At 44.3% G+C, this 16,494-nt stretch overlaps 1 protein-coding gene across 1 annotated transcript in view; it reads left to right on the forward strand.

Moving 5' to 3' along the window:
• The window catches only part of LOC111228233 (glucose-fructose oxidoreductase domain-containing protein 1), a 33,684-nt gene extending 17,744 nt beyond the window's left edge, over positions 1–15,940 (forward strand). The window contains exons 2-3 of the mRNA XM_022754065.1: positions 10,351–10,544; positions 10,768–15,940. Of these exons, the coding sequence (XP_022609786.1) occupies positions 10,351–10,544; positions 10,768–11,508 (935 nt within the window). The 3' untranslated portion in view covers positions 11,509–15,940. The remainder of the gene's footprint in view (positions 1–10,350; positions 10,545–10,767) is intronic.
• The last annotated feature ends 554 nt before the right edge of the window (positions 15,941–16,494 follow it).

Below are 16,494 nucleotides of genomic sequence, written 5' to 3' on the forward strand. Positions count from 1 at the left end.
AACACATGAATATGCTTTGCTCTAAACTATTCCACTGTAGCTCTGGCTGTATGTTTAGGGTCGTTGTCCTGCTGGAAGGTGAACCTCCGCCCCAGTCTCAAGTCTTTTGCAGACTCTAACAGGTTTTCTTCCAAGATTGCCCTGTATTTGGCTCCATCCATCTTCCCATCAACTCTGACCAGCTTCCCTGTCCCTGCTGAAGAAAAGCATCCCCACAGCATGATGCTGCCACCACCACCATGTTTCACGGTGGGGATGGTGTGTTCAGGGTGATGTGTAGTGTTAGTTTTCCGCCACACATAGCATTTTGCATTTAGGCCAAAAACTTCAATTTTGGTCTCATCTGAGCAGAGCACCTTCCTCCACATGTTTGCTGTCCCCCACATGGCTTGTGGCAAACTGCAAACGGGACTTCTTATGGCTTTGTTTCAACAATGGCTTTCTTCTTGCCATTCTTCCATAAAGGCCCGATTTGTGGAGTGCACGACTAATAGTTGTCCTGTGGACAGATTCTCCCACCTGAGCTGTGGATCAATGAATGATTTAGGTGGACGGCCATGTCTTGGTAGGTTTGCAGTTGTGCCATACTCTTTCCATTTTCGGATGATGGATTGAACACTGCTCTGTGAGATGTTCAGAGCTTGGGATATTTTTTTTATAACCTAACCCTGCTTTAAACTTCTCCACAACTTTATCCCTGACCTGTCTGGTGTGTTCCTTGGGCTTCATGATGCTGTTTGTTCACTAATGTTCTCTAACAAACCTCCAAGGCCTTCGCAGAACAGCTGTATTTATACTGCGATTAGATTACACACAGGTGGACTCGATTTACTAATTAGGTGACTTCTGAAGGCAATTGGTTGCACTGGATTTTATTTTAGGGGTATCAGAGTAAAGGGGGCTGAATACTTTTGCACGCCAAACTTTTCAGTTTTTTATTTGTAAAAAAATTTGAAAACCATGTATCATTTTCCTTCCACTTCACAATTATGCGCCACTTTGTGTTGGTCTATCACATAAAATCCCAATAAAATACATTTACATTTGTGGTTGTAACGTGACAAAATGTGGAAAAGAGTATGAATACTTTTGCAAGCCACTGTAAGTGAAAAAAAAGTTTTGAAGTGAACTGGCCCTTTAAAATACTTTCTTGCACAGTCTACATGACATTACAATAAACACTAGCGTACTCTGTCCATAGCAGTGTTACTAATATTAGAAAGGTCAGTGGGTTTCAGAAGTTGTGTCTGTAGAAAGTGGAGCTGGGGGAAGTCATAGATCAATCTACAGTTTCTCTGCACTGAGTGAGTCTGTGCTGGTGTGTCAGCAATGGTAAGTGCATGTCCCCCATTAACATGTGCCTTTAGTGCATGCATTAGGAACCTCGTGGCCAGGAGCCGCTCCTTTCGGTTACTACTCGCTACTACTAGCCGCTCTGGTGCAGGGGTTAATGGCAGCACTTAAACACATTTAGGAATGCTAAATACCTCGCAACTCAAGGGCATTAGCCGAAGGGGAAAGCCGGCTGAGTGGGACTAATGCTCGTCATCATTCATAGTTCTGCTGTGCACTAATGGACCCGAAGCTCCAGTGCAGACGATGCGCGGCCCGAATGCAACCTGCTGTTGTTAGATATTGTCCAGCTGGTTGCATGGTTAATACAGGACAGCAGGAAACATACCATCACCAAAACCCGTCCTAAATGTCTCAGTAAGGCTGAAAGAGCAGTACTGGGTTTGAATGTCAGTTGCAATTATTATCCTGTGTTTGTGGTTTGCATTATAGTACAGCATCTGTACCAAGAATAATTACAAACTTACTTCTTCATGATCAGGTGGAATATATTGCAGTTGTTTGGTGCTGAGGACTTTTTAGGAAACTAGTCAGTCACTGATCTGTGTTCCTGCTCTGATAACAGCTATTGTTAATAATGACAAACTACTGGAAAATCAATGTTTTGCTAACGGGCTGACCCTGCCGGTGACTACCCCGAACAGTCATCATACTGTTGGCAGCTCATCTCTGCAGCTGTCTAAGTTAAAGTAAACGCAGCCACAGAGAAATTCTCATGTTGTCGTTAGTTTGAAACTTTCTCTGTTCTCACAGAATTAACCTGAAGTAACTCCAGCTGAGCCAGCTGACACCTGACCTCACCTTCATCTTAAAACTACTGTTGATTATATAAGTTAAAATCTAAATCTGGTGATACAGTTTTGTCGACTTAAAATGCCCCTTTAACCCGTCAGATCACACAGATTACTGATACCCAGCTCATGGCCCCTTCATAGCTCCTACAGTGACTGTGTGTTGCTGCATGACAGCGGTGGGTTGTGCCTCTGCTTTTGCCTCAGCTGCAGGAGAAAGCCAAACATCACTGTACTCATACATCACTGCTATCAAGGTGGCTATTTACATGCTAATTTCAATGCATGACCGCATGCCAGTCACACAATAAGGGCAAATTAGTCAGCACGAAACTTGTTTTCTCTGATTTACATCCAGCAAGAGAGCCATACTCTGATGAGAATGTATAGTTCTCCATGTCTGTGTCTCTGTTTCACCCCCTCCCTGCTTTGTAATTGCTTTAAGCCAAATTTAATTTGGGATAATCAGGAGAAAGATGAGCCTGGCCTGTCTCTCTGAGTGTCTACTCTCTCTTCCGCAGCAATTTTACATTGTTATAACCCATGTTATCGACTGTAATATGTACACAATCACACATTTGATATTACATTAAAAAAACACAATGTATGATCCATTCATTCACAAATTATTTCTGTTGCTGAACTGTTTCCTTTCCTTGGACAACACAATTGTCAAGTGAATATTTTTAAGCTTCACTGTTATCAAGCAGACCACACAAAGAAGGATGAGTCAGTCGTCTCTCTCTTTGAACATTTGCAAAGGCCTCGCTTGTTTATGCCCTTAACTGTGTGTGTGATTTTTTTTTTCCACCTCCACAGGCTTTACACACAAAGCTAATTACTTTTCCAGTGCTTCAGTGATGGAGGATGCTTTATGGTCAGCCCGACTCGCTTCCCTTTGTCTGGTCACTGCACTGCTGCACAACAGTATAATACAAAATTGTGTAATCATGTACACAACTCATCACACACAATAGAGCTTCCAAAGCAGGCAGGCAGACAGCTGAGCAGGCACACAGTGTTTTGGTGTTTGCTTGCATGTGGTGGGATGTCTGTAATACTGTGAACCTGGATGGATGTTTATGTTCAGATCGGATATAAACATGCAGCTGCATACAGTAACTAACAGCTCAGTGCACTGTGACCTACTGAAACACGAGCAAAGAGAAAAACACTGCATTGAGAACAGTGTCACAACACACCTTCTCTGGGGTCGTTAACACTTATTCACATTATTGATTAATCAATCTCTTATGTTTTGTTGGTCGAAACGACACATGCTGTTTCCTTCCTAAACAATTCAGCTGCTGTGACAAGACAGTCTGTTGAACAGTGTGTAACAGGCTCATATTTAAATCATAAGTAAATCCTCAGAGTCTTTTTGTCCCATCCAGGACCTATTACTCAAAACTCATGACTCATAATCCGTGTTTTTAATTTTAATTGACTGGTGATTCATTTAGTCTGAAAATTTTGAAAAATGAGAGGCTCAGTCTACGTCACCGAAGCCCAAAGGGACGTCTTCAAATTGTTGTTTGGTCTCTCTATATGAAAACTCTAAAAGACTTGATGTGAAACACTAATGACCTTATAATATAAACATTTAATTCTAGTTTCCACAATTTCCTCAGGATTTAAAGATGCTCTGAGCATAAAAATATAAAAGTAGGTTTTAGTAAATCCTCAGACTCCCTGAGTGTCTGAAAACACAACATGAAACTATTCAACATGTGCTGACAGCTTCTCTCTCAACATGACGCCAACATGATACTATAGGTACGACTAATCGTTTTCATCAGCATGCAGGAATGTAAAAAAGCTCCTCCCTGACTTGCCTCCTCCTCGTGACCCCTCACCCTCCAGGAGCATGTGCACGTGCGTGTGCACATACACGGCACAGCATGACGTGGCAGATGGCTATCACTCCCGACTGGTTCCCCTGGCTTTTTCTATTTCTGGCATCCTCAAGCGGAGGGCCTATTGTCTAGGCTGTCACGCTGAAGCGTTCAGCATCCTTCTTAATCCACCTGGTTTTCCTCTGCCGTGACCTCCAGCTGTTGCCACTGGTTCCATATTAAAGATGGATTTCGTGTCATTTCAGCAGAGAAGCGTGGACTTGAATGTAGCTGTGATATTTGTGAGTGGGAGTTCTGGTTCTCCTACTCACAATCAGAAAAGGTCAGAACTACTGTTGTTTCATTAAGTCAAGTGAAATCTATCACAGTTGCCATGGCGCGTTTCCATCAGTAAACAATGAGTAATTACAAACAGTTAGTTTGGAGAAGAACAACTAGTTCTTAGCTTTGCTGTCAAGAACAAAATCTGCCACCCACACCCTGAATTACACCCAACCCCACCTTCCTGCACAGTCACCACCTCCAGCCTTTCCTTCCTCTGTATCACTGCTCCTCCACCATCCCTATCTCATGCACTGATGGTGTTCCCTCTGTCACACAAACACACATTATCTGGTCCTTTCAACGCCCTGTGTGTGTGTGTGTGTGATACACTGGAGCCATGCACAGAGGCCCAGATGAGTGTGGCAGCGAGCCGAGAGGAGCGCTGGCCTGGAGAGAGCTGGCCTTCACTTGTAATGATGCAGCTGCTTTCTCTCTCGGCCTCTCTTCCTCTCTCACTTTCTCTGTGACTCTGTGTTCCTCCAAAGAGGAGAGTGACCTGTTCTTCCTGCTGCCGTTCGAGCAAGATAGTAACAATGATAAGAATAGACACACGTCCAAAACCCTGAAGTATTAGGATATAGATAGGGTGTTAAATTATGTAATAATTTGAGGGGTGCCACCTGGTAGAGAGCGTACCATGAAGGTGTAGTCCTAACTGCAGCGGCCCGGGTTAGGGTCCAACCCGTGGCCCTTTGCTGCATATCATCCACTCTCTCTCTCTCTCTCTTTCTCGCTCTCTCTCTCCCTTACTTTCCTGTCTCTCTCTCTCTCTCACTGTCAGTATTGGAATTAAGGCAAAGAAATCACTTGGAAAGAAAGAGAGCGATGAACTCGGCTGATACGCACTTGTTGTTCAATGCCTTTAACTTCAAAAGTCGCAATTGGGCATTTGTAGCACATTTGTGTATTTGGTTGTGTTGTCAGTATTTGCGGCGCATGTGTTGTCAAACCGATGAAGAAGTTTTCTGAGGCTGTTTTGTGTTTTGTCTATTTGCATGTGTTGAGCCCTCAGGAACCGTAACGATCAGTAATATGCTTTAATTAGATTTAAATATTAGTATTTCATTGTCATATAACATAAAGCACATGAGAAAGCATGATGGCACATGCAGGAGCCAGATGCATAAATCTTTGTGCAGGTTTACAAATAAAACTCTGTGTATGTTTGCATGAAGAAAATATGTGTCAGGTTTCTTTTGTTAGATGTATAAAGCCGTGTACAAGCTACGGCTTTCAAACAGCCACTTGTTTGTGTTAATTTCAACACAGAGTCAAGAGGACATGTGTTCATTCAAGCTGAGTTCTACAAACTCCCTCTGCTGGACAAGAAGACTAACTACGTTAAACGGTCTGTTGCTGCTGATCCTGGTGGCCGTCTCATTTGTTTAAACTTAAAGCTGTAATGATGTTAAAAAGCTGCACACTGCACCTTTTTAATGAAGATTCAGTGAGTCATCTGTTCCATCTAATTAGTTATAATGCCTCTCTCTCTCTCTCTCTCTCTCTCTCCCCCTCTCTCTCTCTCTGCCTCTCTCTTTAATGAGATTAAGGGATTAATTTATGTTTTTCAGCAGGTGATCTGGAGCAGAATATGTATCAAACATTAGTCAGGTAAAATGAATTGTGAGTGTGTGTGTCTGTGTGTGTGTGTGTGTGTGTGTGTGCGTGCGTGCTTCTGTGTCTCAGAAAGGTGGTGACAGTACTTTTCTATGTTCACCACCTGGACTTGGATTTGAAGTATTTCAGGCCTCAGGTCTGTGAGACGACAGGATGTGATTTCAGTCTGTGAGGTCAGCTGATTCTCTCTGACGGGATGTCAGTATGTCAGTGCTCTGCACATCAGAGGCACCTGAAGGTGAGCAGGCCGCCGCCGCCACTGATGCTGAGGGAAACACTTCTTTAGTGCATAAAAGCACAGCACTTTCAAAATACTCCCTCTTTAAATGAACCTTTTTGTGACTTGTGCTGACTTAATAATGACCTGTTTTATTTTTGAATTCATGGAGGTATCACCGTCATTCTCCCCTGGTAACCTATAGTTTAGCCACTTACATAATCGTGGATTGCTGTTGTCGTTTTCACGTCTTCTGCAGGATCTCTCTCTCTCTCTCTCTCTCTCTCTCTCTCTCTGTCTTTACAGTCTCTTGGTTAGATGTGTCCTGTACATGAATTGTTAATGTTGAGGGACTGAGCTGCAGTGCTGGAGTTTTTTTCTGCTCCATTACTGCTCTCCCACTGGGTCAGCAGCTTCACCTGTGAGCTGAGCTCCACCTCACCCCGGCTATAGTTATTTCACTAACCCCAGCCCCCAGCATCAGGCTCTGACATTATAACTATCTGTTAACACAGGTCTAAATAACATGAACTGTACTGTCATTGTAGTGATTGTATTTCAATTTATACTTTTATCTTCTTGTTTAGATGCTTTCAGCAAACTGGGACACTTTCCATATTATTTGTAATTGTGCTATATGTTATGGAGTACATATAGAAATCAGTTCATATCATTGCAACCAATACTAGTTATATAACCTGGAGGGATATATCCTTAACAAAAACAATTCTAGAGGAGAGTGAAGTGGTGAATGTTTTAATGTCACATTGTGTGAAAATTGGTGTAAAATTAGTGAAATAGTCAGTTTTGTCCGTCCATACGTTCTCCACTGCTGGATCCAGGTTATGGTGGCAGCTGGATACTCAGGGTAGTCCAACTTCCTTTCCCCCACCCAGTCTTCATTTCCAGGCCAGAGGGGATATGTAATCCCTCTAGCATGTTCTGGATGGCACCTCCCAATTGGATGTGCTGAGAAACCCCCCATAAAGCGAAGAGTTGAGGAGGAGTCCCTATCAGATGGTCAAACCACCTCAACTTGCTCCGTCCAGTATAAAGGGGCAGCGGTTCTACTCCTTCTGCTGTGTTCCTCACCCAGTCTGTAAAGGCCGGTGTATGGTCAAAGTCAAACTAGTTCGAAGGTGTTTATTGCTGTTCCAAATGGCCGCTCTTAAAGTTGTAGTGAAAAGCCTGGCGTCAGAGAGACCTGGATTTGTGGGGATGAATGGGAACACTGTCAGACGACCGTCCTTCAAAGGCACTGACGGAAAGTGACCTTGAGAGAAAAGTTGAAACCCTGCTGACTTTCTCGCCGCAGCACAGACGAGTAATCGCTGCATTTAGTGACTAAGATCGCTGTACTGTCAGTTTTGAAAAGTAGCATTGGTGACTTGTGGGGGGCGGGGTTTCGTATCCAGTCTCCTTCAGCCACCACTCAAATCTCATGACCACAGGTGAGGGTTGGAGCGTAGACTGACCAATAAATCGAGACATTTCACTTCCTTTTCCGCCATGACAGTCTGGTACATGGTTTACGTTATTGCAGATGCTGCAGAAATCCACCTGTTGAGCCTGTTTCCTGTATAGCTGTAGTGATAATGACATTAGAGCTGGTAGATTTTGTTCATGTGGTAATGGTGATGTTGTCATGTGACTCCCCTGCTTCCCAACTTCTGTTATTTTTTTTGCCTTTTTGGAGCTTCGGCAGCATCAGATCCATATTTGTGTCAAGCAGTTTTCTGATGGGAGAAGCAGTGTGGGTGGAGGGGGGGAAAGGTTACGGGAGCATCCTTTGACACACACACACTGTCGCTCGCAGCATTTTCATATGAAATGTTAGATTGACAAGCTCTTGTTCTCATTTTTCCCCTTTTTTCTCTCTTCCTTTTTTAATCTCTTTACTCTCATCCTGCCTTTTTTGTTTCTCTCTTCTCCTCTGGTCTGTTCTTCTCTCTGTCACTTTCTCTGGTGAAATGTCATTTCACCTGTTTACTGTTGATTAACTGCTGTTTTTTTTTAATCTTGCACTCAGGTGCATCCATAATCTACTGGACACGTAGACAATCACAATACATGCTCACGCTCTGAGTGGCTGAGCAGCTCAGATGACTCAACAGACCGACCTGTCTAAGCCAGCCGCGACCTTTCAGAGCTTTGTGCATGAGGAGCGAAAGGTCATTGTTGATCTGAAGAGGAGCTGTTTTTATCTCTGAAAAGGTCGCACACAGCTTGAGATGACACATCAGTGCAGTCATGAGTGGAGATGTCGCCTCATACGGAGCTCCATGCGAGTCCAGAAAAGTCAGTCAAGAGCATTTAGCATTTCCCCAGAAGGCCGCACCCGGGGGCTCTGCGTCTCCCCAGTATGTGTTGGTGTGTGTTGCTGCCAAAAAGAAAAGGGACCGGGGGTTTCACTGTTATTGCTTGGCTTTGTGTGTCTGCAGGGGTTGGGTGGTGGGCGGGGCCTCCCGCGGCGTTCCTCAGAAGTGGGTCAAAGGGATTAATTTCCTGGCCTGGCCGATTGGAGCTAATGGCAGATTAGCATGTTGAGTTTCACTTCCAAAACAGCCTCTCCACCCAAAAAACCCCTCCACCAGGAGCGGAGGAGAAGCCGCACGCTGCTTTTCACACTCTGGGGGATTGAGGAATGTGTGTGTGTGTGTGTGTGTGTGTGTGTGTGTGTGTGTGTGTGTGTGTGTGTGTGTCGAGTGATGCCCTTACATTGTGTGTACATACACTCTCTGGCTGACTCCTTGATGACACTGTGAGACCACAGCAGGTAGAGCTAATAGTAGGTATGGACGGGATGAATATTTATGGGGACCATCATGGCAGGACCAAATGGCATGTGAGCATTGTACTAAGAAAGATTCGAGTCAGTCTGAACAGCTCTGATGTCTTTGTTGTGATTTCATGGTTTGCAGTAATGAAATTGTTTGGGGTTATAAATACTGCCGTCTGTGCTCTTGGAAAAACAGAGTCACAGGCTATGAGCACCTGCTTTAACGGATTGGTCGATCTCATGACATCATCAGCTGAGGCTTACTTCCTCTCACGTGGGGCTGTCATATCAACCAAGACAAATTTGCATATTGTATAATAGACTCCTTTCCTTTACGTTTCAGCCATTTATCAAGAAAAAAAATAGCACACATGTTGGTGTCGGCTTCTGGACTGTGAGGATTTGCTGCTTTTTTTCTGTTTTTATATGATGGTAAACTGAATGAGAAGCGATTCGAAGATGTCACCTCCCTCCGACAGTGATGGACGTCTTTCTGAATCTTCTGACAATCTAGAGCCAGAATGATTCAGCATCAACAGAAGTCCTAATCCTGAAGAACAGACCGTGTTCCTGTAACATTAAAAGGTCAGGTCTGACTCCAGTTAACCATCTAGTTTGCATAGCACTCACCGGCTCCTGTCTGTCTCCTGTAAAAAGGGAATGCCATTACAGAAAAGACTGCTCTTGTCTGTCTCTCTTCACCGGTGGACCTTTTTAATGTGCTGCAAGTGATTTTAATTAGGTTTCGTACAGCTTCTACATTCTACAGCTTCTCCTCTCCTCCCTTCTCCATCTCTCCTGCGCCTTCTGTACTCGTCTTTTTATCAACCTTTCATCAGGCCTCTGGCAACACCAGTCAAGCCTGTGCAGTCTTACAGCACGTACACCACACAGCTGTGACTGCAGCATCTTGCCAATGTTAAAGCCCGTCCAAATTACATTCAGATTTTCTCAGTATCAAGCATTCTGGGTTTTGTTTGATGGGTCTACAGTTTGATTGTTTGAGAGTAGCAGCAACGTCAATAAGGAGTCTCTCTCATGTTGTCTTACTCTTAAGGCTTTGGAAGAGCGTCTTCCCTGTTAGCCTCCGTCTGTGTTTTTGCAAGAAGCCTTGTGTCGTGAAGTTTCTCTGACTCAGAGGAGAAAGTTGGGAAAGGAAAGGAATTCTTGAGTCAGCTATTTTGGGAGTTGCCACATTTTACATTGCTGCATTGTTTCTTCAGGGGATGTTTTCAAGCTCAAGAGGATATTATGTCTGCGAGTGTTACGAAGGCTGACTGCGTTATTTCTCTCTCCCTCTGTTCCTCTCTTGCTCTCTATGTTCTTTCTTCATCCTAACATTGCCAGTGTAGAAGGAAACTATCTGTCGAAACAATCAACTCATTCCCAACCCTCTCTCCTCTCTTCTCCAAGGTATCGGAAAGAACGTCATCTGCGACAGGACCGCCACGCCTCTGGATGCCTTCCGGATGATGTCAGCGGCCCAGTACTACCCTAAGTTGCTGAGCATTATGGGAAATGTGCTACGTTTCTTGCCGGCCTTCGTTCGAATGAAGGAGCTCTTGGAGGAAGGGTACATTGGGGAGCTTCTGGTCTGTGAGGCCCAGGTGAGAGAAACCTATCAATGCTTGTATGTTGAGGTTGAGTCGGAGCAGGACCCACAGAGCCGACAAGGAGCCAGTATCTTGCTCAGTTGTACTTTGGCAGCGTGGGTGCTGTCTGACATCTCCAAAACTCTTGCATGTTTTTGTTCTAAAGTCTCAGGATCACATTTAAGTGAAAAATGATGCCAATAAGATCTCCTCATGATTTCTCCTCTTTGCCCTAAAGGTCCACAGCGGTAGTCTCCTAGGGAAGAAATACAACTGGAGCTGCGATGATCTGATGGGAGGGGGCGGCCTGCACTCGGTGGGCAGTTACATCATCGACCTGCTTACCTTTCTGACGGGCCAACGCGCAGCAAAAGTCCACGGCTTCCTAAAGACCTTTGTCAAACAGACGGACCACATCCGGGGCATCCGTCAGATCACCAGCGACGACTTCTGCACGTTCCAGATGGTATTGGAGGGAGGCGCCTGCTGCACCGTCACGCTCAACTTCAACGTGCCCGGAGAGTTCCGTCAGGAGGTGATCGTTGTGGGCACCGTCGGGCGGTTAACGGTGACGGGGACGGACCTGTACGGACAGAAGAACAGCGGGGGCGGAGGAAGTGGCGGCGGCCCTGAACTGCTGCTCAAGGACACCACGCCTCTGGAGAAGGCTTCTTTACCGGAGAAGGCCTTCAGTGACATTCCGTCCCCGTATCTCACCGGGACGATCCGCATGATCCAGGCCGTGCGGCAGGCCTTTCAGGACCAAGACGACCGGCGGACGTGGGACGGGAGGCCTCTGACGATGGCTGCCACCTTTGAGGATTGCCTCTACGCTCTTTGTGTGGTGGATACCATCAAGAAATCCAACCAGTGCGGAGAGTGGCAGAACATTGTGGTGATGACAGAGGAACCAGAGATCAGCCCGGCCTATTTAATCAGCGAGGCCATGCGGCGGAGTAGGATGTCACTCTACTGTTAGCATCTGGCGGATGTGGTAACCTCATCAGGATGACTGGCGGTGGCACTGGAAGGGCATCAGTGTTGCTGGAACCTTTTTTTTTTTACAGCTACTGGTTTGTTTTAATACTGTCGAGTCTTGTATCGTTCCTGTTACGGACAGAGAGGTTACGCCACTATAATACAGAGAGTTATGGCTTCCTGTCATCCTGCCTCTGCACCAGAGGAAAAGCAATGTGATTAATAATCAAACCTTTATTTATGAGGAAGTCTTTCCCTTCTTCTCTCCTTTGAAAGAGGACTTGAGATGCACTTGTAAATCAAACTGATTCATACAACAGAAAGACAGAGATACGGTCTCAGAGTGGAACTAATACTACTGTGTTCTGCTTGACCATAAGGGTATTTGCGCCTCTCATCTCTGCTCCTCCTCTACTTGACTGGGTCTGGAAGTCAACACCTTACACTGTGGGTCCCAATGAGGACAGCCAAGGAAGAACGACGGTCCTCTCAGTTAAAACTGTGCCGCTCTGTTGTTGCTACCATCTGAAGAACTTGCTAGTTTCACCAAGTGAATGTTTATTAAAAAAAATCAGTGTGCTTGATAGCTTCATTCTCCGTCTGCTCCGTATGCTTCCCTGTGAAACAAGAGAGAGAAAAAAAATCAATAGTTTGGCTGGTGGGTTTTCAGAGGGGTGAACCCTCTGGTTAATGTATGCAATACACTCAGGCTGTAGTGTGCAGCAGAAATACTTTAATCTTCCAGCCTGGAGTCAAGGGTTAAGATGCACTATGGTTTCCCTTTATGCAGCTACAGCAGCCTGTGCATCAGTTTGCGAGTCCTGGACGAGCGGCCAAAGCAGTGATACATTGTGTTTATTTTCTGTACACAGCCATGAAATCTACTGAATCCTCTGTGATGAGTTAGCACATATCTCTACTGAGCCTTAACTGTGGGTAGTGATACAATCTTACACTTAGCTGCAAGTAAATACTAAGCCACTGTATGTGGGGGTTTTGTCCACATGTCGCAATACAATGGATCACCACTGACGTGCCGAGTGACATGCAGGCTTGTCAGTTTGCACTGAACCCTGACTGGAAATTTGCAGCTTAACAGTGGTAGATAGTGGAATATATTAGCGTTTCTTTCACTTTCTGTTGGAGGTGTCAAACGTCAACGCTGGTGTTATTCTTAGTGTGAGAAAATCCCATGAAAAGCAAAGGGTTAATCTGCCTCTCAGTACTTTCTCACTTCCCTACCTAAGCCTATTGATTCCTACTGAAGAAATCTTAAAGCTGCACCAATAGCAGTGGCTCAAATGACCCACTGAAGGTTTTCACCTGTCTCTGCGCCTCCTCTCAGCTCAAAGTAGCATTTTAGCATCTTTTGACTCATTGTTTTCATTATACAATCTGTGACTTTGCAGCCTCATTTCCAGCATTTAGCTGTTGACTACGACACACACCTGCAGGTGAAGGACGGTGTACGTAAGATTTACTCAAACAATGAAGCTCTTTAGCACAGGTTACTGTCAATTAATTGCTGTTTTCTTGTCTTTTCATGGGATTTTTGACCATAAGAAAAACATGGAATATCACCAGTCTTATAAAGCAGCAATTACATGTGCAGAACAGGATTTATCCAGAAGAGCCTCTGAGTAAAGAGAGAAGAAAAACCTACCAACCTGTGAGTACTCAGTAGTTACTACTCCATTATTACATGAGTACTCAGCTCTCATGGGTTGGACTTCACCCAGCTTCAAACTTGGCCTTCATTTTGATCTCAGCTACACACCTGTAAAGTGTTGTGATGATATGAGCCCTGCTGTCGCAGCTGGTAACATGTGAGTGATATATCATATATCAGGATATTATTTTTGCCTCATCATGATTCATCAGTAACTTCTCATAGTCTCCTCCTGCCTGTCCATCACATGAGGTGGCTAAAACAAACCATCAGGAAGTATTTGCAGACTAATGGTTTGGTATCGCTCAGTACAGGTGAAGAACAACACTGACCTACGAGCCAAAAGATTGATTTTTTTTAATGCATCTCTGTGCCCCTGTGTGGTTTCAGGTTCTTAATCTGTGCTGAAATACTATCTATGTAACGACTACTGAAAATGAACATATGGAAATATTATAAAACTATGTGTTTGTCTAAAGAAATAAACAAGTACTGTATGTATTTTATTTGTATAAACCAAGGAACTGGAACATGTTTCGATTTTGAGTGTTACGGTATTTATTCTTTGTTTTTGCTGTTGAAGTTTTGTGGACTGACCTGCAGTGTGTTTGGGAGATTAACAGCAGACTGAGGCCTTGGAGCGTTCAGCTTCTTAGTTCCCTGTTTATCAGATATTGACCAAAATGGCTTAAACACGCTGTTGTGAGAAAAGCTTTATGTTTGATCTGAAGATCAGTGAAGTGTCATAAACCATCACAGTCATAATCCAACAGAACTACACTGTCACTCAGTGCAAAGAGTCAATAGTTGTAGCTGTTCATAGGTCATAGTATCTAACAGTAACGTCTGACCCCCTTTTATTGTTTAGTGTTTTGTATTGATGCTTGGCTGAGGCCACATTACAGTCCATGCTGTGGTGTGGTCAGACACACAGGACTTTGTAACACAAAAACACACACCATTGCTAGCCAGTCTGCCTGAGTCCAACACTGATAAGCTATCTCTCGTCAAGATAACTCCAGTTATATTATCGCCCCTTGTGTCCCAAGCGCCTTATCAAATCTGCGTATAGACTTTCCCCCTTTGTCTGATAACAGCTCAAAATATAGAAATGTCTGATTTACTCTTAGGAAAATGTTTTCATTCGTTCTCTGTTCCGTCTTGAAAAGCAGCTCGATCTGACTGAAGATTTATGAGTGAGGAGGCATCAGTGAGTGTGAGAGAGAGAGCGAGAGAGAGAGAGAGAGAGAGAGAGAAAAGAAATGGTCCAGGGTCCAAATCACGGTTCCTACATTCAGGTCTTCATCAGACCTGTAAACACACTTTATTACTGTCTGGTTTATGGTTCTGAGCTGATGTAGCCTTGGATGTTGAGACCTATGGAGTCTGATTCGGAGGTGAATGATTTCCTTTTCCCGCTTTAGTTCACTGACAGATACATGCAGGGAATCTGAGGTGAGAGAGCAGAGATTACACCTCCATCACATGTTAGACAGTTGATGGCTCTTGTATATTTTAAATGCGATCAAACACTTCAGTCATTTGTGTGAGTTGCCTTGCGTTTTGAGCTTAAACAGAATGGATACCAGTGGTGATAGCAAGTAAATTAAGGAGATAAAGTCTGTGTCCTGTATGTCCCCGTAAAATCCTTAGAGTGGTTTAGTCCAGTGGTTTTTATCCACAGAAGGAAGGTCATACCATTGTTGTTTACAGGGTTACGTGAAACAAACTGAAGGTTAATCGTTTGTTTTCGGTCGCTTTAATTACATTAGATGAGTATTTTCAAATATTTTACCTGCTCCTAGTTCATCATCTGTTTTTACACCATGGCAACTTGGCTTAAATCACCATTCATTACCCACAACTCCACTGCTTTTGGCATCTGTGTGTAGGAATCCACACACAATAGACCCAGTATGTTTAAATCAGCTCGGGTCCCACGCTGACTTTAAATTCGCTATATTTAGTGTCCCAGGGGTGAGAAGAAGATATTTAAGAAGCCGCAGCTTTAACATTAGCTTAATCAGATGTTCCCAATTCTTTCAAGTGCTGGAAACGTTGCTGGATTCACTGTGAGTTTGTGCTGGCTGGAGGTTTTTTACCCACATCCTCACAAACTCATCCTCCTCCCTGAAAGCGGCTCAGCAGACACATCCTCCTTTCTCTGTGGTGGATGTATCATCAGCATCTGCAGGAGGCTTTTCTAAAGTGCAGGAATTTCATTGACCCTTTACTTAACACTTTGCTGCTCATCAGTGACACAGGTTCACACTTATCTCTGCATGGACTTGCGATGGGCAGCACCCTGAAACAGATGATGAAATATCTGGGTTCTGAAGCACTGAATATTTAATGAGAGGAATTTTAATGAGCGGATACAGAACAGTATGAGGAGCTGATGCTTTTTAAATAGTCAGCAAAATCAAATCTTTGTTGGTGTTGTTTTTTTTTAAACTCTTGACTGATATTTCTTTTAAATGTTGAATCACTGAATATTTTTATTCTTGCTGAGAAGCTGTTACATGTCGGTTACTTGCAGGACTGCAAAAGAGGACTTGTGTTTCCCACGATGACAAATGCTGGTTTTCTGTTGCCAACAGCTGTTTTGTTTACCATTTAGCTTGCTGCTCGTGGCCTGTTGAGGATGAGCCGAGTCTGTGCTTCACCTTGCACTTTGACTGCCTTCTCTGCTGACAGTCAGGATGATGAATTGCTTATTCTCGCTTTGCCAGCATTCACAAACAGTTCAGGAAAGGCCCTCACTCGCTGGGGGTGGGGGGCGGGGGGTGGGGGGGTGGAGTTGGGGTCGGGTGAAAATTGTTCATTTTGGAGACGAACAACCTCAAAAGAGGCGCTTCTTCTGCCCTCGGAGACCGTTACTTAGCAACCGGAAGCCACGTTGCCAAAACTAGGTCCTGTCTTGGATTTTTTTTTTCTCTCTCTCTTTTTCATTTCCACTCAGGCAGTCACACACCACCCTCCCTCCTCCATACGTCTACACACCACTTTCTTTCACTCTTCCTCCATCTCTGACGGTCAAATCATGATCTACTTAAAGGTTTTTGATTTGCTTTTCATTGATTACAGTTTCTCCTTTTTCCTTTTCCTCACTCTCTCCCTCTCTCTCTCCTTCTTTCTATCGTGAGTCAGGTTGAAGCCTGGAGGACAAGCTCACTGGTGCTTCTGCAAAACATTTTCTCCTCTCTTCTCTTCACATCTTTTGGAGGCAGGACAGGAGTAACCAAGGCAACACCCTTTAATAAAAGCTAATAACTGACTGCAGGTTCTGAACACCTTTCCTCAGCTGGTTTATGAATG

Source organism: Seriola dumerili, unplaced genomic scaffold (genome assembly GCF_002260705.1).
Source record: "Seriola dumerili isolate Sdu_G_001 unplaced genomic scaffold, Sdu_1.0 BDQW01000216.1, whole genome shotgun sequence".
In the NCBI taxonomy this organism is placed as follows: domain Eukaryota; kingdom Metazoa; phylum Chordata; class Actinopteri; order Carangiformes; family Carangidae; genus Seriola; species Seriola dumerili.